We start from the raw sequence: 21,627 nt of genomic DNA, 5'->3' as shown, positions 1-21,627 counted from the left end.
ACTATCACATTTAAAAAAAAAAATACAACTATTAAGCTTTCTTTAGAGTTAGATGACATTTAAAGCACTGTCATGTACAGCGCAGTGAATGTGACGCTACAGCTAGGAGATGTTAGCTTAGTTTTAGGACTGGAACCAGGGCACAGCAGCTACCTCAGCTCTGTCCAAAATCTGCCTACTAGCATACCTGAAGCTAACTTTTTAACATATTTCATTTTTGTTTCATCCATACAATAAAACGTAATGTGAAAATGACATGTGTTTTCACAGGGGGTGTTATGTGCTGGACTATTTCTGGACCAAAACTCGTAGCGTAAAGTCTAGCTAGCTGTTTCCCCCAGTTTCTTGTCTTTATGCTGGGCTAAGCTAGCTAGCTGCTGGCTTTAGCTTTGTATTTAATGCAAAGACATAAAAATGGTATCAATCCTTTCATCTAACTCTCATTAAAACATGAATGTCAAACAAAGGTTGTAAAGCTTAAATTCTCTTTTAACTCTTTTTTTTGTGGCACTTGTGCTTTATTATGTCCTGCCATGGTTTTGTGACTCACTTCATGTCAGCCTTGGAAGCTGTATCTCACTCTCTCTTGAAATGTTGTCTATCTTGCCTTACTAGTGGTTAAAAAACCACTGCAGTACAGTGCAATGTTTAACCACTGAAGGTCAGCTGGTGTTCAGTTGCTTCTGATCTGAGTTCATACCTGTCCTTGTCTCCTTTGTTGTTTCCAACTTGACTGAAGAGAAGAGAAGACTTTAACCAGGTGCATGCTGGGATAATATTCTGAAAAGTGGGTAGAGAAAACGAATGGTTGATTGAATGAACCAGCTTTCAATCAGTGTGTTGGATGTAATAAAGAATCTCTCTTTGAAACGTAATATTGTTTCAATTCTTTATTAGCCTGTGATGCCAGCTGGTTCCTGTTATAACCTAATGTGTGCATCATGTGAGAGGAAGTCAAATTAAATCTCATCTCAGGCAGGTTTACGGTAAGTCGAACTGTGACAAAGTAAAAGACACCACAAAACCCCCCCAATACGAATCCATGTGATCTTTTTTTTTACCTACATCTCTGACACCTTTACCTTTCCACCCAAACCCTTCATGTGTCTCCAACACGTAAACAACCTCACCGGTGTCCCCCATAACCCACCCTGCAGGACCCTGGGGCCCAATAAGCAGCCATCTGCAGACAACCTCTTCCACCACACTCCAGCAAACACAGGCAGCCAGAGTTTGAGTGTGTGTGTGTGTGTGTGTGAGAGGGAGACAGGGAGGTGGATGTAGTTCAAGGGCACGCGTACTCCATCAAGCCGGAGTCCAGGGAATATCCACCAGCTTACCCTCCCCCTCGTGTGCACCAGGGGGGCGCTGGAACCCGTCCTAAGTGCCCCCTTCAACAAACACACCTACAGTAAAGTGTGTCTGCTACGGCATTCCACTTCTATGCTCTTCAGTTTTGATTTTGACCCTCCGCTGCTCGCTGCAGCCCCGGCCTTTCTGCCCGTAGCGCTGGCTGCCTCCCAGCTCTGGCGTGGGTGGTTGGGTGGGGCGGCTGAGGGGGGGGATTTGGGGGCACTGAAGCTGTCCTCTGGTGCTCCTGCAGCCCTGCCTGCTCATCCATCCTGGCCTGCCAGCCCACAGATCGATAGCTCTGCTCTCTTAATCAGGTCTCTGGTGACTGTGGGCGGACGAGTGTGTGTAAGAGTGTGTTTGTGTGTGGACAGGAGGTTGTGTCAGCTGGGGATTGCACTTGTGTGTCTTTCCATCTTCGGTTCTCTGGCTGTTCATCACGACTGTTTATCTCAACTGTATTTTACTGCTCCTCCCTCTCCTCCCCTTCTACTTTATCTCCAAATCCTTTGCATATCACACGTTCAAAACTCTCTACGCTGACTTTTTCTACATCTTCATTTCTGTCCCCCCCTTTCTCCTCTATCATCTTCCTCTAGCCAGACCTTGTTAAAGCTCCAATCTCTCTGACAGTCCTGCTTTATATTATTTTTCTCCTCTCTTTGCCTTTTCTTTCATCTCTTCACGCACTCTCTGCCCATTCTGGCAGCGTGCCAGGGCTCATTCAAAAGGAGGCTCACAGTCAAGTCGGTCCCGGTGTTGCTGCAATCTGTTTTGACTTGTGATGAGGACAGAAGAGGCAAAGTATTGGAGAAATGAGAAAGGATGAGAGGTGAGAGGAGAGAGAGGGTTAGTCAGATGGAGTGTGGGGCATCCAGCTGTGCTGTTGTGCTCTGCTAGAGTATCCGCCTTCAGGCTCTCATCACACCTGTGTGACTGCAGCTGCACAGACACACACACACACCCATACACAGAGATAGCATGTTTTACAACAGTGTTCATGAGAACGTAGCAAACAGAAATAACTCCAAAACACTCTTTGATTAATATTCATAAAAACTTTTTAATTTCAGATAAACATTATCTATAATTACAAGTGCATCATTGTGTGTACAATGCTCAGGACCTAGCTTTAACAATGAGCGTTACTGCTCTTGCTTTAACACCACATGGTTTTCACTCAACCTCCAAATTGTCACAGTATTTTCTCATTGCACCATTTTCCCAAATAAAAACATCCACATATAGTCTACCAATAAATGTATTCAAAGCACCCTTTACCAATAGGTACCACTGTTTTTCAGTGTTGTTATTGCAAGGATTGAACATCAACCAGCTGCTACCATCTCATTAAGGAACAGAGCGCCCACAGATCTGCTGGATGCAGATATTTCATAAGATAACTTGATCAGGTCAGGATACATGAATTAAAAAACTGCTCCAAAAGGGCTAAATTCAATGGAATTGTACAATGACGGAGCAAAATGTTTTTACAAAGATTTTTAGATATTTTTTTGTTGTCAATGTGTGGTCACACCATCTGCAATGTATCTTGATATTTTTTGCATCCGTGAGCATCTCTTCATACTCCTTTGTGCATTACATTTTAGGACAACAGCATCCATGAAAGGAAGCTCAAACAATCTGCATTCTGGCAGTTTTTATTACTTATGTTTGGTATGTTCAATGTCGACACACTCGACCTGCTTAAAAACTCAAAACTCTGTATAATGGAACTTCAATTGCAAACCATATTAAAGTGATCAAAAGGGATGCTCATATTAAAGAGGGGGTATTATGCTGTTTCAAATTTTAAGATAAAGTTACAATGTTGGATGTTTAAACTTAACGTAGGTGAAGTTTCAAATCTGTAGGTAAAAGTATGTTGGAGTAATCCCCAGGCTCCTCAGCTCAGTCTGCTGTGAATGCCAGGTTTCACACAGTTTTTTCTACACGCTGCACTTTGTGACTTTGTGAGTTTTTTAACCGTAAATTATGCTAAGCTACTCCACACGTATCACAGAGTGAAATATGAAGCTTGAAATTAGCATAATACCCCCCTTTAAGTTTTCATACCAATAAGTGGTTCTTAAAAACTTTTTACACATATTAACCACTCGTTTTAACGCCACTTCAGCTAATTATGACACTTTCTTGATATTTGTGGTTCACCCTTGTGTCATTGTTTGATCAAGTTACCTCAGACTTTAAGTCATTTTCCATGAGTTTCTTACCGTACCGTACCTCTCCCTTTCTGCGTGATCTTTGTCTGATCTGAGGAACAGATGGGGGCAGCAGGGAAGCAACATATGTCTGCAGTTCTTTAACCAGGATCTTGGATGTTGGTATACAACTTGTAGTGGTCCAGTCATGGGAAGAAGTGTCGCAGGAGGTCCTTCTTGTTGACCTTGCCCATCTGATTCCTCGGCATCTCCTCCACCAGCAGCAGGCCTGTGGGGATGGTGTAGGGCGCCATGTGCTCCCTGCAATAAACACTGATGTTAATACACTAAAGACTGTTTACTGCAGAGGGGAAGATAAACACAGACTCAGACAGGCATGCACAAGGACACACATAACACTGACGAGTGTGCACACATGGATGGGAGTGCGCACACATGTGCACCGACAAAAAAGAAAAACAAAACAATTGCAAAACAAAGGCTAGCCCTGTGGCAGAGAGTCGAGATAAGGAAAGAAATGTCCTTCATGCACACTGCAGCTCTCCTCTCTAATACCCACAATTCGCCTTCCAGACACAGACAATTCCCTTCGTACAAAACAATATAATCACTGTGAGATGAAATGAAAAAAACAAATAATAAAAGGGAAAAACAGAAGGCTGCGATAATTAAAAGTGTTTTATTTTTTCCGTTTTGAGTGCATGGTTGTTACGTCAAGTCTTGAAGCCTGAAGCTTTTCTATTATCTTCTAACCTAGTTTGTTTGTTTGTGAATAAATGTGTGTGTGTGTTCCCGTGTGGTGCAAGTGAACATAATGACTCATACTGCTGCCATCAAACGCTCCTTTCAGCAGATGTCTCCGTCTCTCCGTCTCTCTGAGTCAGTGAGTAAAGTGTGAGTGAGTATATGTGCGTACATACACATCTATGTAATGGGGCCTGCTCGTGTCACCAATTTCTCCAGGGCAGTGTGTGTGTGTTTGTGTGTGCATGAGCGTGTGTGTTCGAGGCAGTGCGGGGTGCAGAGGGTGTGATAGAGATTCAGACTGACAGCTGAAGCCAGGGCACTGAAGAGTGAGCATCCATCTACTTGTTTATGTCTCATTTTATCTCCCTCTCTCTCCCCTGCACCCCGGCCTCAGCAGTGGGCTGTGTGCTGGCACTGCCTGTCTGCTGGCAGCACCCCTGGCTGCGAACACAGTGTGTGTAAGAGTGTGTGTGTGTGTGTGTGTGTGCAACTGAGTGTTAACCCGGGTCACAGGCAGCAGTAGTAATCCACCATGCTGGACCAGCAGGCCACAGCAGTTGGATCTAACGCGCCCACACCATATGGAGCCCACAGCCCTGACACTAACAAACACACACGGTTACACACACGGTTACACACACGGTTACACACACACACACAATGCGCTCACAGAATTCTGAGATGTGAACAAATGATAGTGGTGGGTAGAAGAAAGGTGGTGTAGAAGACAAAACCAGGTGTTGGAAAAGTTGAGAAACGAGTTAAACAAAAGTCGATGTTGAGTTTGAGTAAAAACAAGAGGAGTGTTTGTGCTTTCATTCAGTCCAAAACAAGAGGCTGCCTGTCACCACCGACTGTCTGACAAAGTAAAGTCTTCTGACATTTCTAAAAAGGAAAAAAAAAATCCACAGCGTGCGAGACGAAGCCCTTAGTAACAATAATTTGCCCGTTTCCTCTGCATCTTCCTCTATTTCATCCCTTGTCTTTCCTTCAGCTCCCCTCATTAGTCCGTCTCTGGCCTCCCTTTCGCTCACTTCCCTTCCTATTGATCAGAGGGCTTCAGGGCGGGTCACTGGGGATGTGTGAGCTGAACTGCTCCGAGAGTCCGCATTAGGAGCCCTTTTTTGTTTACCACAGGACTGACAAAGAGCTGCGGAAATTATCTCCTCGAATCAGCATAAGAAGATTTAACCAGGACAGGGTCAGCACCTTTTTTTGCAATATTTGGATATTGGATATTTTGTGTTTTGCTTTCTTGAACTTAGATGGTGAAATGGCTGTAAATTATGTAGCTCCAAGGTCATCTACAGCTGCAAAGTTTATAAAACTTTGGAAGCGTTTTAAAAGCCAAAATGTACCACTGTCTTCACAAAAGTAAAACAAACCCTGGAGCCGACCACCCGCAACTGAAAAATCATAACATGCCTTTAAAGGTCAATTAATAATCCATTACCAAACTGTGGCTTTAATGTAGCATCATTCTAAAAGCCAGTGTACTCCCAATAACAATTTCTGTGCTGTCCGCAAAGTGTCAGTACCTTGCCCAGATCTTCAGCTCTGGCAGAGTCATGCTCCGCCCCTCCTTCAGCTGCACCACCGCTGTGACCTTCTGACCCCAAGTGGCATCTGGGGCCCCGACGACAGCCACATCTGCAAGGTTACAAATCCCACAAGAAGACATGTTAAAAATAACTGCTCTGATTTTGTATTAGGCTGCACTGAAAATATTTTTAACACAACGGCAAGGATTTCTATTTTTACACATAGACATAAAGTCCTTTTATTAAATGGTCCATTAATTTTAGGGGACAAGCAAAAACATCCCCCTTCAGTCATAAAAACTCCTCAGTAATCTTGTCGGTATGTTAATTATCATTGAGCTGCTGTATTGTGTTACATTGGGGGATTATATACAGTACAAATATGACTAGTGTTGCACCCTCAAATTCCCCAACACTTGATGGTAATTTCCTTTTATATCCAAAGTCCTACAGAGCAGAGTCGAAACAACACATCCGTGCTCTTTCATATACAGAAGAAACCTGTTTAGCATTCTCACCTATGATGTCTGGATGAGCCAGCAGGTGACGCTCCACCTCGAGCGCGCTGATCTTGTAGCCCCCGCTCTTGATGATGTCAACACTGGTTCGGCCCATGATCCAATACACGCCGTCTTTATAAACCGCTGTGTCTCCTAAAAGACAAAGAGAGAGGAAATACAAAGACATCAAAAACCGTCAAGGACCATGTGCCGGTTTAGCCCAGAGGTTGAATTGGCAGCCCATATACGGAGGCCACAGTCCTGGATGCAGCGGCCCAGGGTTCGGCCCCCGGCCCTTTGCGTTGTGTCATTGTGTCTCCCCTTCTCTGTTTCTAAAACCATCCGCTGTCCTCTATCAATGAGGGCATAAAAGGCCAAAAATAAAATGTAAAAAAAAAAACTGTCAAGGACCATGTATTTTTGGAAAATGTTTAATGATCAGGTCAGGAACATGAAATCTTCTGAGCTCCATTGTTATCTATACACACTTTCACATTCATTCATCCAATAGTTTTTAAGATATTTTCAGTTTGGGTCGAAGCGGCTAACCAACCTACCAACTGTCATTGCCATCCCTAAATCAATGCTGCCAGTATTGTTAAGACATTATTGCTTTTTAAATCCCTGAGGGGAAATTCTATTCTTTTTCACTTTTTATAAACACGCTACAGAAATACAGGCCCGAAATACACACCTGCACAAACAAGACCCTATGGAAACGCATTAATGGAGAGATGTCAGAGTGAGGGGGCTGCATGTGTACATGTGGGATTCTGTGCCTTGCTCAAGGACACCCCGACTGTGCCCAGGAAAGGAACTGGCACCTCTCCAGCTACCAGCCCAAATTCCATGCTTGGTCCGTACAGGGACTTGAGCTGACCCCCCTCCGGTTCCCAAGCAAAGTCACTAAAGACTGAGCTACCGTCTACCCCCAAAAACGAGTAAAAATATGACCAAAAAAAGTGCTTACAGGGCGAACACGCAGTATCATGGAGCGTTTTCAGGAATATACTTGACACATGACAACGTAATTCTATTATTGCTATGAATGCTTCCTTGCAGCAGGAAATGTTATTTTAGACAAACCTTGGTTTTATGTAGGAAGTCTAGATTAATAATTAAACTACACAAAATCAGCATATATAAGTAATTTTTATGTCATAATGCAGGGTAATTAAACTTGGTTAAAAACCAGGTGTGGTTTTGTGTGTGCATCTGTGTGTGTGAACCAGAGCATGCATGTGTGTTTGAGACACAGAGCAGTGGATGGATGATTGTTTAAGATCCTACCCCAAATCATCCTTCAGACACACACACACACACACACACACACACACACACACACACACACACACACACACACACACGTAGTAGGTGTCTGGGGGACAGGTGTGGGGGAGGAAGAGTACAGTATGTGGGACGAGGGGCTCAGCTGGGCCGAGGGATGACGAGCAGAGGAAATGGGTCAGTATGGATGAGTGGAGAGAGACGGAGGGGGAGAAAAATGGACAGAGGAGGGAAGGTGCGCGGAGGAGAGAAGACGGAACAGGATGGTGTCCTTTTGGATTATTACAGGTGGTGCGTCCACAGCTGGGGCCGAGCGGAGAATGGATGTGTGTGTTACTGTGTGTGTGTGTGTGTGTCTCACACACTGTGATGAGGTTAAGCGGGGGCTGTAGTTAAGGTTGGATGGTTGAATAAAGGTGGTGCAGTGAGAGGTCAGCAGAGGTCAGGGATAGGTGCTGCAGCTATAGTGCAGTACACCTGAGGTAACAAAGGATAATACATCATAGAATTTCAGTGTTTTGTCATCTGAGGGGAGTTTTAATTTCAAAACTACACGTAACTACACTGTGAGTTTTTAGCACAAACAGGATAGAACATGTTATTTAGTGAGCTTTAGAAAAGCGGACAGACAGATTTTGTTTCGGTTGGACAGAAATAGGCCAGCTGTTTCTCCCTGTTTCCAGACTTTATGCTAAGCTAAGCTAACTAGCTTATATTAAACAGACAGATATGAGAGTGGTATCAATTTTCTTACCTAACTCTATAAGAAAACAATACAATAAGTATTTTCCTTGAACTATTCCTTGGTTTACACAACATGACAGCTCCCTACAAGTGAAGCCAAAACCTCTCTATCGCCCCCTGCTGACTGGCTGCAGTATAGGTCATAAAGCCCGCCTCCTCCATGTTAACAGATGAGTGAAACTTTAAAATCAAAATACACATCAAATACATTTTTCACAAACATGGTTTCTGTCATTATAGTTAGTTATTATCGTGCTGATTTACGTCCAAGTGTTCATTTATCTGACAACTTTACCTTTAATTAGTTATTTGATGCTGTCAAAAGGATGATTGACAGCTCTGTTGACAAATACGGCTCCTGCAGATCCACATTAGCAGAGTAGAGGAGGAATGGCGAGAGGAAACGTAACTAAAACAATCACTACAGTCATTGAAGTTTCCAAATCTGTGAACGTTGAACCTCAGACCAACACAAGAAGCTGTTCTGCTGTTAAATACGCCGACGTGTGATCTTTGCGGTAAGTAAAGTGTGTGTTTTGGTAAGCGGAAGGGGCGGGATATTGTTACCGCGGCTCCACCAGACGATCTCTACTGTGCAGCCTCTGGTTCCTAAAAACGGCAGGTATTTTGGCTTCACTTTTGTACAATGAGAGTAGATGGAGACTCGCCATCCATCTATAAATACAGTTATTGGTCTACCCTTGAAATAGAGCCAACAAAAGAAAAACAAGTGGGCCTGTTTTATACCTGGAGTCAACAAGAAGAAGCATTTTAGTGGAAGGATTATATTTCGATGATGGTCTGTTTCCACTGCCATCTTCCGTCTGTTCCCTACTTCATCATTTAATCTCCATTATTCTCGACTCTCAGCCTCTATCCCTCTATCCATCTCACATTCTGTGCCCACTTCTGCTGCTCCAGTGTCACCAAACACACACAACTATGTTTTCTCCCGTTTCCTCTTCTCCACCTATCTTCCCGTCTCTTCTTCCCCCCTCTTGCCTCTCCGCTTCAGCATCAATAGAGGGCCCATCTGTTCCCATACATCACGCACTTCATTTCAGTTTATTAGCTGGGATAAATCATAAATATTTCATTATACATCACGGGCGGCTGTCGCCTGCACACCGACAATTTATCACCGCTGCCCTCTCTGCCGGCTTGCCACGGCGGCTATAAGCTTTCCAGTCTATTAAACAAGATTGATACAGTGTGTAAATTTAGATATTGGGAATTTCTTCACAGACCACTGCTCCGCACTGATAGGCCGGGGTAAGAGGGGAGAGGGAGAGGGAGGATGGAGGGAGAGAGGAGCTGGGTTGGGTGTTAACACCACTGACAGGGTAGTTACAGATTCCTCTATTCTTGTCCTCTTTTGGATGAGAGGGAAAAAGAAAAAAAGGGAATAATTTGGTCACAGCCGTGTTGCTCTCCTGTGTTAAGCAAATAGAAATGGGGTTAAGAGCAGTTTACATGCACACTGATAGGCTGTTAGCGTGTCCTGTGTGTGTATGCACGAGCGGGAACAGATAAAAATACCACAAAATCTGCCAGTTTGTCTGCAAATGTTCAAACCCCGATAAAGGAATCGGCATTAATGAAGCAATGTCTGACAAAAGGGTTGAAGAGAAACACTCAGACAGCATACTTGAAGTGAGTTTGAAGTACTTAAACACGACTGCTTGACCTTGTCTCTTTGAGGGGAAGGAAATAACGAGGGACAGAACAGCATGTTTGGAGAGAGGCACAAGTGGGAATAGTGATTGGAGAACACAGACTGATAAAAGAGGCAAGAAGGGCGGGAGAGAGATTGTTGTGAACTGTGTTACTCACAAACACACATACATACTGTATGCACACACATAGTGCATACATACACACACACACATGCACACAAACACTACTTCAGGCATCAGAGACTCTCTGCCATTATGTGTTATGGCGTCGGAGGCAGATATGGCCGAATGGCTTTCTTAATTAAAACGATAAGAAGCCTAATTGCACTGGGCTTTCATCTCATTCGGAGGCATTAAAGAAAGTGAAGGCACACAGTGTGGAAAAATAAAGAAATAAAAACAGATCAAGACTTCAGCTGGAGGACGGAGGGCAGAGGAAACTTCCAGAACGTCTTTCAGAAAACCAGAAAACGACACGAGTTTGGCGCCGCGGAAAAGTTCATTATGTCGCAGCGTAATTGAAATTCACAGAAAATTAACACGAAATTATTTTAAGCAATTAATTATCATTTCCTGACCAGGAAAAACAACAGTGTGCAGGGAGGTGTGTTATCAACAGTTTGTTTTAAATCCAGCTGCAGCAATTGTTCACAGAGCAGGAACACAAAAATGCCTTGAGAGGAATTTTATTTTAACACAAGGTTATCGGCCTTCACTCCAGTTGTCATTTTTGTTGTTGTTGTTGTTGTTGTTGTTGTTGTTGTTTTCAAAGACGTCTACAATAGTGTCATTTTGAACAGATGTCTTGGTATAACAAACTAGCAGGAAAAAAGAGGAAGACTATGAATTCTCTGCAGTGACAGGGGACCGGCCAGGTGTAAGGGTGACTCTGAACATGTACATTTGATTTAAATTGCGCTTCAAAAAATGCTCAAAGACAGTTTACATGTTAAAACAAATAGCAAAGACAGCAAAAGCAATAAATAGTATAAAACAGTCAAAGAGAAAACTGTTAAAATGTATGTATATAAAAGAAAACAGTTACAACAATAAGATAAAGAGGGGTCACAGATTTAAAGCAGATTCTGATAGGTGGGTTTTGAGTCCAGAGGGGAGAGAGGGAGAGTGTCTCTCTGTGACAGGGGAGAGAGTTCCAGAGGGAGGGGCGCCAATAGAGGAGGCTCTGCTTAGAACAGAATTGAGTCTTTATAGAAAGTATGTCGTTATTGCTATTTGCTTTGTTTGCCTGACATTTTTTATGTTGTTATTATTAAACATGTTTAAAATAATTTAATTAATTAATTAATAAAAAACTTCTATCTGTATATTCTAAGGCCACATTAGTGGCTTTACAAGGCTGCAGGTGGACCAAATGTTGCTTTGAGCTTGAGCTTGTCTTAGTGTTTACATGCTCACAAGGGCAATAGGAAAAGCACACTGATGTTGGTGCAGGACACGTCAGGGAAACTTCTGAACTCTATGTTATGTGTATAAATTAAACATTAACATCTAAACATTAATTCATACAATAGTTTTTGTAAGCCATGCCTTCTTATTTAAGTGAAAACATTTTGGTTTTTGTAAAAAGTCTAGGTGAATAATTACAGAATTAGATGGCAGCTCAGTCTGTAGGGATTTTGTTTGGGAACCGGAGGGTGGCTGGTTCAAGTCGCGGTACGGACCAACCATGGAATTAGGGCTGGTAGCTGGAGAGGTTCCTTTCCTGTTCCTTAAGCAAGTCACCGGATCCCCCAATGTGCAGCCCCCTCACTCTGACATCTCTCCATAAATGCATGTCCATAGGGTCCTGTTTGTGCAGGTGCGTATTTCGGGCCTACGTGTGTGTAGCATGTTTTTACTAACAGAGTGACATTTTTTTTTTTTTTAATTTCCCCTTGGGGATTAATAACGTACGTCTTCTTCTTCTGAATAAAGAGAAAATATAAGTAACTTTCATGTCAGAATGTAGGGACAGTAAGCTTGGTTGTGTTTTTTTGACACAATTTGGTTCAAAGAAAATCTATTTAATGTTAGGTTACAAGACTACATGGGATGCACTTAGATTGAGCTCAGACATGGCAGGTGAGATCCTCCTGTCTGCACCAGGCCGGCGCCTCTTTTCCCATCAAACTGTTTGCCTCTCTCCCTGAGTACCCACTCGGCAAACTCCCACAGCTGGCAGGGGAGCAGCACGGAGGGCTCGACAGGGATGGTGCCTTCTCTGTTACCTCAGACAGTATGATCTGCGGTTGAACAGATTCAAAAGTAGCTTTTGGGTATTTTCAGTGCTTTTGAATTCTGTTATTAATGTCCTGTGTTCTTAATTCATTCACCATTGGGTCCCTTGACAAAAAGTATACAATTATAGAGGCCTTATTGAATGTAACTATTCAGAAAGACACACAAAGTCCAGACATGTTGCTTTGTTTAGACAAAAAAGGCAAAAGTAAAGGGCAGAGTGTGACATATGACAAAGGCCAACATCACAAAAACACTTCAGCCTGTCTGCCACCAGCATCGCTGCTCGGGGTGTCGGGGAAGGAGAGAGGCACTGCACAAAAACAGTTTTTGTGGAGGTGACAGAAGTCGTCTTTTAGCGTGTCAGGACATTCCAGCCAACAACAGATTTGAGCTGCTGCTGAAATCGACAGAAATACCCGTTATGTGACTGTCTGGGATTGAATGTGATTCTAGTGTGACCTTGATCTAAGTACCATGGACTTGTTTTTTTTTCTGTGTGAACAGCCCACTCTACCCCGGAGATGCGGCTGGCATGTATCCTCCTGTAAAGTGCACTTTGAGAGATAAAATGAAAACATGTCCACATCCACATTATTTTCTCATCCTGCTTCTGACTTTGTGCGCACTCTCTGAAAGAAACAGTTTAGAAAAGGAAAAACACTTCAATCCAAGGGTGGGGTGGGCCTAAAAAATCTACTCAAGCTACTCAAGTAGGTTCAAACTATAAAGTCTTCTTTATGTTCAGGCTTCGACATTATAAAAATACACTCCCTTGAAACCACTGTCGATTTCATTGTTATTATTCCAGGAAAAAAGCCATTTGCTAACCAATACATTTAGGCAGTTTAATCTGATCATAACAAAAAAATAAAAAAGTGCCATTTGCCATGTCTGAGCATCTTTTGCACCTTTTTTCACAAGGTGAATGATGGGAGAAATCATCAAAAAACTACTGTTTATTTCTTTACACAACATTTACATTTTAGAGATTTCTTCATCAAATGAAAAAATAAGGAACAATTTCAAACCGAGTCTTATCTAATGTCTAAGCAGTAAATGGACTGCACTTATATATTCGGACCCCTCAAAGCACTACATGTCACACTTTAACCCTTTTACACACACACATTCATACGCTGATGGCAGAGGCTGCTTTGCAACGTGCCGATCTCCAATCAGATTCTAACCATTCATGCGCAGACACACACATGGCCTTGGGGAGCAATTTGGGGTTCACGGTCTTGCCACTTCCACATCTAGACTGCAGCCGCCGGGGATCCAACCACCAACCTTTTGGTTGCAAGACGACCGACTCTACCACAGCCGCCCTGTGTCTACTTAGATGTCGACACGTCCACATCCACATTATTTCTCACCCTGTTTCTGACTTTCTGCACACTCAAACAAAAGACTGAAAAAACTGTTTAGAAAAGGGAAAACACAATTAAAACGTCTTCTTTATATTCTGCCTTCTATTATAAGAACACACTCACTTTCAAACATACAATTGCGTTGAAGTTGACACAAAACTAGCCCTTTCACCCGAATCAGAATTTATTCAGTCAAATTGGATTTGCCTGTTCAGTAGGAAGCTTCGACAATATGTTGCTTTCAAGTCACATCAACTTCCTTTTTTAACAATATAGTTTAACTGGATGAAAGATCACCCTGAAGTTAACAGCAACTTGGCGCACAGCCCCAAAAGCCTTGGCAGAGAGGGCCGGAGAAAAACTGATCTTTTGTGTGAAGCTGCTTTATTCAGTGTTTTTATCACTCTTAATCACCAGGAGGTTTGTTTTGGAATAATTCTGTGGATAATTCGGCTCCTGGTAAAAAAGAAAAGTGTGAACTATGAACACTGAAGAGTCATTTTGATCATTCTCTGTACAACCAATGACACAGCTGAAAAAAAACAAAAGCACAGATGTTTTACAGAAAAAGTCTGGGGGTCAACTTTTTTGGGGGGGGCCTACAGCAAACAAACAGATCCTGTCAAAGTAATAAGCCAGTGTACATTTAATAGACACCCAGCTGTCCTCAGTGCGTAATGTTGTAAAGGCAGCATATGCACCTCTTCAGCCTCTCTTTGACCTGTCAGTGTTGACCAGTTCTTTCAGAGGTTGCATTAGCTGAGAATGCAATAACTGTACTTACATTTTGCCCCGCAGCTACACTGTAATCCTCTGCAAACACCTCTTCATAGCAAAACAAACTTTTTAAATCCACTGAATAGTTTCAAAAATATACCCATGATGTAGGAAACCACTTTAAAGACTCTATTTGACATGTCGTGTTTGCATGCGTCTCTGTTCCAGCATCACTGAAGTGCTAAAAGTGAGCCTGACGAGGAGGAGCTCCTCCTCTGCCAGAAGGTACAAGAGGTGTCACACTTCTTTTCACCACATCCGGCACGAGCTGAACCCTCACACCGCGGGTTAAAGCTGAGTGCCCTCCATCACCGGGGAGAGGAGAGTCTTATCTGCACACGGCTGAGAGAGGTCTGAGCGTGAGTCATCCTCCTCTCACTGTGACTGTAAACACTTAGCATATATGAATATTAATGCTCCACATTAAAGCCCCGATGACTAGATGGAAGAGTTAATGAGGATAAATAACAGACAGCCAAGCAGTGAAATCTCAGCTCTGACATTATTTATCATCCTTAACTTTTGTCACAGCTCCTTTTTTAGCAATTAATATGGTACAAGAAAGCACTTTGCACTTGGATGACTGATCTAATTTGTTTAATATAATGCAATTAAAGGAGCTTGAATTGCTTTATGTTAATGTTACTGATTATATTCCTTGCCGGGTTGCCTCTCCAGCAGCAGATAACAAGCCGAACTTGAGGATTGATGTCTGTCTCAGATCTGCCATGTTCATCAAGCAAGCTACTTAACTGCCGTTTACATGCTCCCTGTCTGCACCCAATCACACAGATCTGATAGAAAACCCAGACACACATCCACTCCAGAAAACAGCAGTCGAATGTGAAGCCTGAACGCGGAGGAAACCAGATTTTAAAACTCAGATTATGTCTGATTTTTGTACTTTTAAAATGACAGAAACTCTTTGCTTTGGACGAGAAAATAAGAAGGGATGACGGGAGAAAGGCAGCAAAGAAGTAAGGATAAAGTGGAGGATCTATCCCAACAAAACTCTCTTATTCTGCACGAAAAAGTTGGCCAAAATCTCCTGTAGTTTAGAGGCTCAAATGAAGCAGTGTTTAACTACATCTACCTGCAACATGGTGTTCATAAAACCAGGACACCTTGGCTGTAAATGCAACAGGAACGTCTGGTCTGAACAAAGTGCCGGCAGCGTGGTGGGACGTTGGTGAATCCCACAGGGAGCTCTGACATTGGGAGTCAGGAGGACACAATGTGACTCGGGGTGAAATATGACATTGGGGATGCAGCGAGGGGAAGAGACGGAGGCGGGGGAAGACGAGAGCACAGCTGGGAGCAGAAAAGAGCCGTGCACAAATGACTAGTGATGGCTCTGCAGGATATGAGCCACACTTCTGTCTGTCTGTCTGCCTGTCTGTGGAGGATTTACCCTGCAGACCTGAAGCTCACCTTTACAGCAGGGGTTACATCTCTCTTAGTCACACACGGGCTGAAACACACGGAGAAGAAGAAGCCATAAAGAGGGTGAAACTGGGGTTTTTGTTAACTTTCCTGCCCTTGAGCCCGAGTCTCTTCAAGTTGAATCAATAAATTATTCACCACGAGAGAAGACAGGGTTAATAGTCAGACCCCAAACACAATCTCCTCTACACTGCCTGCTAAAAACCAAGCCTTCATTATTTATCACTCAAATGCAAAATTTGAGAAATGGCTAATGCCCAAGCTTCCCTCTCGTCCCACAAGTCCTTATTAATTTATGTATTCATACATTTATTTATGGTTTATTTCAGAACATCTTAATCCATTCCAGGAGGAGTACAGGACTCTCTTTGTTGATACTGACTATAAAGCCAAATCTACAGAACCACTTTACATTTCTCTCTTTCTCTCTCTGCGTCTCTCTCTTTCCCCTCGGGTTGCTGTATTTACATGTGTGTATCGAATCCAACAACAAAAGCCCTCGCACTCTCGTCAACTTGAGCTAAACTTACGCTCGAAGTCTGGACAGCAGAGTACAACAAAACAAGCACAAAAAAAGAGGGTTAAAAAAAAAAGGCGAGAGGGGATCAATGTGCTCTGAGATGCTTGTGAAGATGAGTGTAAAGAGAGAGAGAGAGAGAGAGAGAGGGAGAGAGAGCGCTCAGGAGAAGGTGACAGCTTCCCTATAGAGCTGCCAGTCATGCTACACAGCACCCGCTCGAGAAGACACCTCTCGCCAGCTGAGAACTTATTGATCTAACCGCTCGCACTCCTCCTTCACTTCTTACTTTCCACCTTTCTCTGGTCACCTCTTCCTACGGACCGGCCAGTCTGCAATATCTGCTTCATTTTATTCTCAGGCTTCATCTTCTGCTCAGCGTCGGGCCACACAGCTCACACTGAAAGGTTTTGAAGAGATTTTCAACTGGAATGGATTTGAAACTATTTTTTTCTTGGTCAGTGTAGTCTGCTGTTAGATAAAATAAAAATGCAGTAGACCTGAGCTGCTAAAGTTGATCTAACTTTGGATATCAGGACAGGAACATGACTTTCTGCAGCAGTAAGAACGTTTACATTCAGCTGCTTTTATACTAATATTGAATATTGTAAGAAAATGTGACAAAATATATCCAAATATTAGAATCAATACTTGATAAAATGAAGGTAAAATGCTAAAAGCATGTGACTCAAACCTCAGTGAAGCAATAGAAGCAGACCTCAAGTAATACATGCCTCATTTTCACCACATTTCCCCCTTTGTTGTTGTTGTTGTTAATATGAGGTTTGAAACTCTTTCATAACATCCTCTTGATATGTCCCCTTGTTCTGCTTCGTTTTAATGGCACCTCACTGGAGAAGTAGCGCAAGTAACTGTTTGCCTCGATGAACGCAGCTCACTACAACTGCAGCATGGAGTACATGGAAGTATATGTATATCTCTCAATCGATCCCTGACTGCTAGAGTCACAAGTCGAAGTGTCCTTGTGCGAGACAAAATGCTGTCTGATGTCTGTACTGTCCTGATTGGAGATTGGCACTTAGGCCTTTGCCATCAGTGTGTGAAAAGGTGAATGTGACATGTAGTGTAAAAGCACTTTGAGTGTTTTGGAAGACTAAAAAAAGCGCTATATAAGTCCACTCCATTTAGTCCGTATAGTCCGGTGTTTGGGAGGAACAATTCAAGACAGAAAAGTACCTTAAACACTTCTTGGTCCAGGTAATGTGATCTTACTGCATTATTATCGTATTAAAGCAATATGTTAAAGTTAAAGTTAACACATGAGTTCTGACAGATTAAGTCTAAAAGAGTACATCTTACTCAGATCCCTAAAAAGCAGCCAAGTGCCGAACATGTTTCATGTTTCCTCCCTGACCTGAAGGTCAAATCCTGGAGGCTGCAGAAAAGGTGAGATACAGAAAGCTCTGTACGAAGGTGACAAGAGATCAGCCAAGTGTTAGCAAGCCGGAGACGGAGTGAGGATGACATAGTGTTAGAGAGAAAGGTGGAGTGTGAAACAGGGAGCAGGTGTGAGGGTAAAAAGGGTAACAGTGTGAGAGGCGAGGTAGGAAGCTAAGAGTGGGTTAAGTGCAAGAAGTCTCCTTCTAACACCTCACGCCCTCAGATATTCACACTGAGAGGGTTTGCGTGGACATGGCAGGATTGTGTGTGCAGACAACTTGTGTGTTTACTGTCCACATGAGCATGTGCCTTCCTATAAATGAGCTCATTGTGCAGAGAGAGTTGTTAAGAGGGACTAGCTACTGTAAAGTAACATTTGAAAGTTTTCCCAAAGTTTTACAACAAAGAAAAACAGGATAATTTAAAATATACCAATAATCATTACACTTATTTTCTGTCTCTCTGGTACAATAGATGGGTTTAAATATCACAATACCTATGAGCCTCAGCTGCCATTGCTACGGAGAGGAAGCCGGACAGATTTGACTGGATGCCTCAAAGTGATGGAAGATAGAAAGAGAGATAGTTTATTGATCCCCGGGGGAAATTCAGGAAATGTTGGTGTCCGGAGTGTTTGCTGTTAGCCATGTTTCAGAGAGGCACAGCCAACTGCACTCCCTGTATGTCCTGTCGTTCTTCACAAGGGCAGCCAGCATTACTATCACTGGAACCGAGGGCTTGTACTTCCACAGCTTCGCCGTTAGCTTAGCTTTAACCTTCGCTCCCACTCTGCAGCCTCGGTACGCCCATCTCAGCTCTTACAGTATGGGGTAAACAATCCACCGCTATATTGCCAATAGTGACATGCAATATCCATAGGATATAGAGGACTACACCGTGAGTGTAGGACAATAAGTTAAGAGTTAAAAAAACTACACGAAAGTGCTGCGCGTCGTTCAAGATTCCCAAAAATGTCAGTAACCTTTTAAGTGATTTTTGCAAATCAAAACTCTTTAGGTTCAGAATTTTAAGCTCATTGATGTGTCTCTAACTCAAATGATATTTAGGACTTGTCTGAGATCATTGTGGTAAGGCATATTTTTTATTCCATGCATTTTTCTACCATGTCTCTGCCACCTACATCACCCACAATGGAACTGGGCTGACAATTTCTCAGATTTTGTGTGCCTCCCTCTGTACAGAAAAGGCTGTACAGAACTGTATGTAGATATGCAGCTGTATTTTGGTTTATAAAATCAGCAGGGTTATTTTCAAACTCAGTTGCTCATCATTTGAACTGATGACTCAACCAGGAGAGTTGAGCTGTCCAAGTGATTTACAGCCACCAAACGTGTTCGAAAAAAATATGGAGAACTTTTACTTCTGGAACCCGGGACACCCAAAAACCCCTCCCACTTCACACGTCTATATATAAATGTGTGTGTGTGTGTGTGTGTGTGTGTGTGTGTGTTTAAGTTGGCATCAGGGAACACAGGCAGGTGGGTGGGCAGGGCAAGTGTTTGATAGCTTCCTATAGTGTAGTCCACTGAGTGTGTGCGTGTGCGTGTGTGCGTGTGTGTGTGTGTGGCTTGAGGGAGCGGTCTGTGGGGAGCTGATTGCACGGGCTCTCATTATGTGGCCGGTGGCTGTAATGGAGTGTGACAGCGGCGTGCTGTGCTCTGGATCTCTGTCCTTCCAGCCTGCAAAGCCAATTAAACACACTCTGCCCTGCTCTCCCACTGCCTCACCCTCCGTCACCCGCTCCTTCCTTGCTTCTTTTCACCCCTCTCATCCCCCTCCGCCACCACCAGCAGCTCTTCATCCCCACCTTGTCTGTCCCCACTCTCTCGGGGTCTTACATGCCATCCTTTGTAGCAGACTCTTTTAACCCCTCCACCGCCACATTTCCAAGCTCAATACTTCCAGCTATTCCCTCACTTTTTTTTTTTTGCTTCTGGCTCTTATCTCCTGTTGTCTACATGACAATTAAAAGCTCCAATTGCTTCTGTCCTCCCTCCTGCATCCCTTAACATCCCCTCACTCCCCCCCAAGTCAACCTGTCTCCCGATGGCTTTGCAGTAAAGCAGAGCTCCTTTGGGAGGGGGGCAGAAAGAGAATTGCTGGGCTGCAGGGAGAGAGAGTGTCTGATGACAGCTTCCCTGTGTGCTGCCACACACACACACACACACACACACTAAAGAAGAAGAGAGAGAGAAGAAGAAGAAGAGCGAGGGAGCAATACTTGGTTTCTCAAGACCCAGAGCAGTCACAACCACTTAGGAGGAAAAATGCCCTGCAGCACCAAAAACACACATAGCCCATTTATCACTCCCTCATAGTCCCCCAAAATGTGCACACACATACCGTACACACATACTCCTCTTGTGTATGTGTTTCAGTGCTTTCTGGACTGAACTCTTGGTTTTATAAGTGTTTAAAATCAAGCTCTAAAAGTGCAGTTTTGCAGCAGAGGCGAAGAAATCTTTTGACATGTTTCCTGCTCCTGTGAATCCTTCTGACAGTTCAGCTCATGTAGATGCAATTAGTGGCAGAATTCACCCCCTCCGGGGGGATGCGTGTGAATGTGTGGATGCATGGACAGAGCTGAGGTGTGAGTTAAGAGAAAAGGATGGAGGAGGAAGAGGAGGAGGGCTTGGTACCTGTTTTGAACCAGCCGTCATCAGTGAAAGACTCTCTGGTGGCTTCAGGTTTGTTCCAGTACTCCTTAAAGACGGACGGACCTCGGACCAGGAGCTCCCCTTCTTTTCCCTCCAGACCTGGACGTACCTGCGTTACATTCACCAAGAGGGAGGAAGATAGACAGTTTTAAAAGACTTGAGTGCAGCCATGTGAATTTGAATGGTAATCCACTTGATGCTGTGTCAAGTTGTAGCCAACAAAAGCAAGCCTACACACTATCTGTATCCTGACCATAGACTATATACAAAGATAGACGACATGACAGCTCCCTAAAAGTGAAGCCAAAACATCTCTATTGCCCCCTGCTGACTGGCTGCAGTATAGGTCATAAAGCCCGCCTCCTCCATGTTAACAGATGGGACATGAGTCAAACTATAGAAATCAAAATACATGTCGAATACATTTTTCTCAAACATGGTTTCTGTCATTAGAGTTAGTTGTTATCATGCTGATTTACATCCAAGTTAAGTTAAGTTTTTCTGACAAGTTTATTTTTAAATAGTTATTTGATGCCGTAAAAAGGATGATTGACAGCTCTGTTGACAAGTACGGCTCCTGCAGCCGACCTGTTCTGGATTAGCAGAGTACAGGAGGAACGTAACAAACAATCACTACAGTATTGAAGTTTCCATATCTGTGAACGTCTGCTTCAGACCAACACAATGAAGCTGTTCTGCTGTGAAACACGCTGACGTGTGGGATGTTTGCCGCTTTGTCGGTAAGTTAAGTGTGTGTTTCGGTTAGCGGAAGGGTCACAGCGGCTCTATCCGCCGATCTCTACTGTGCAGCTCCGGCTCTAAATGATGTCACCAGGGCCTGTGACGGGGGCTATTTTGGCTTCAATGAGAGCAGATGGAAATGCGTCGTCCTTAATATACAGTCATTGATCCTGACTTTACAAATCAACTACAGCAGTACTTCTTCACATAGCTACTTCAGTTATCCATCTACCCTCTGAATATAAAATGGCATATACTATATTTATTCATTCATTACCTGAGACTCTCTGCGATTGCCCTCCACAATTGTGGTGTTGGTTGTGTTATTCATGACAATCCTAACGTCCACACCAGGAAGCGGCAGCCCTACAGCACCTGTCAACATATTAAACAGAAACAAAAGACAAGTGAGTACAAAGGGAACATTTTCA

The 21,627-nt window shown here is 43.3% G+C and overlaps 1 protein-coding gene across 1 annotated transcript in view; it reads right to left on the bottom strand.

Annotated features, from left to right (window-relative positions):
* Nucleotides 1-2,452: 2,452 nt before the first annotated feature.
* The window catches only part of acsf3 (acyl-CoA synthetase family member 3), a 35,129-nt gene continuing 15,954 nt past the window's right edge, over nt 2,453-21,627 (bottom strand). Inside the window, exons 5-9 of the mRNA XM_069657875.1 lie at nt 21,474-21,571; nt 20,438-20,564; nt 6,340-6,474; nt 5,819-5,930; nt 2,453-3,833 (exon numbers count right to left, since the gene is read on the bottom strand). Coding sequence (XP_069513976.1) covers nt 3,719-3,833; nt 5,819-5,930; nt 6,340-6,474; nt 20,438-20,564; nt 21,474-21,571 — 587 coding nt within the window. The 3' untranslated portion in view covers nt 2,453-3,718. The remainder of the gene's footprint in view (nt 3,834-5,818; nt 5,931-6,339; nt 6,475-20,437; nt 20,565-21,473; nt 21,572-21,627) is intronic.

The sequence above is a fragment of the Semicossyphus pulcher genome, unplaced genomic scaffold (assembly GCF_022749685.1).
Source record: "Semicossyphus pulcher isolate SPU_LCO1_2020_fin unplaced genomic scaffold, fSemPul1.0.p SCAF_1, whole genome shotgun sequence".
Taxonomy (NCBI): Eukaryota; Metazoa; Chordata; class Actinopteri; order Labriformes; family Labridae; genus Semicossyphus; species Semicossyphus pulcher.
This window is presented reverse-complemented; position numbering and strand designations above follow the sequence as displayed.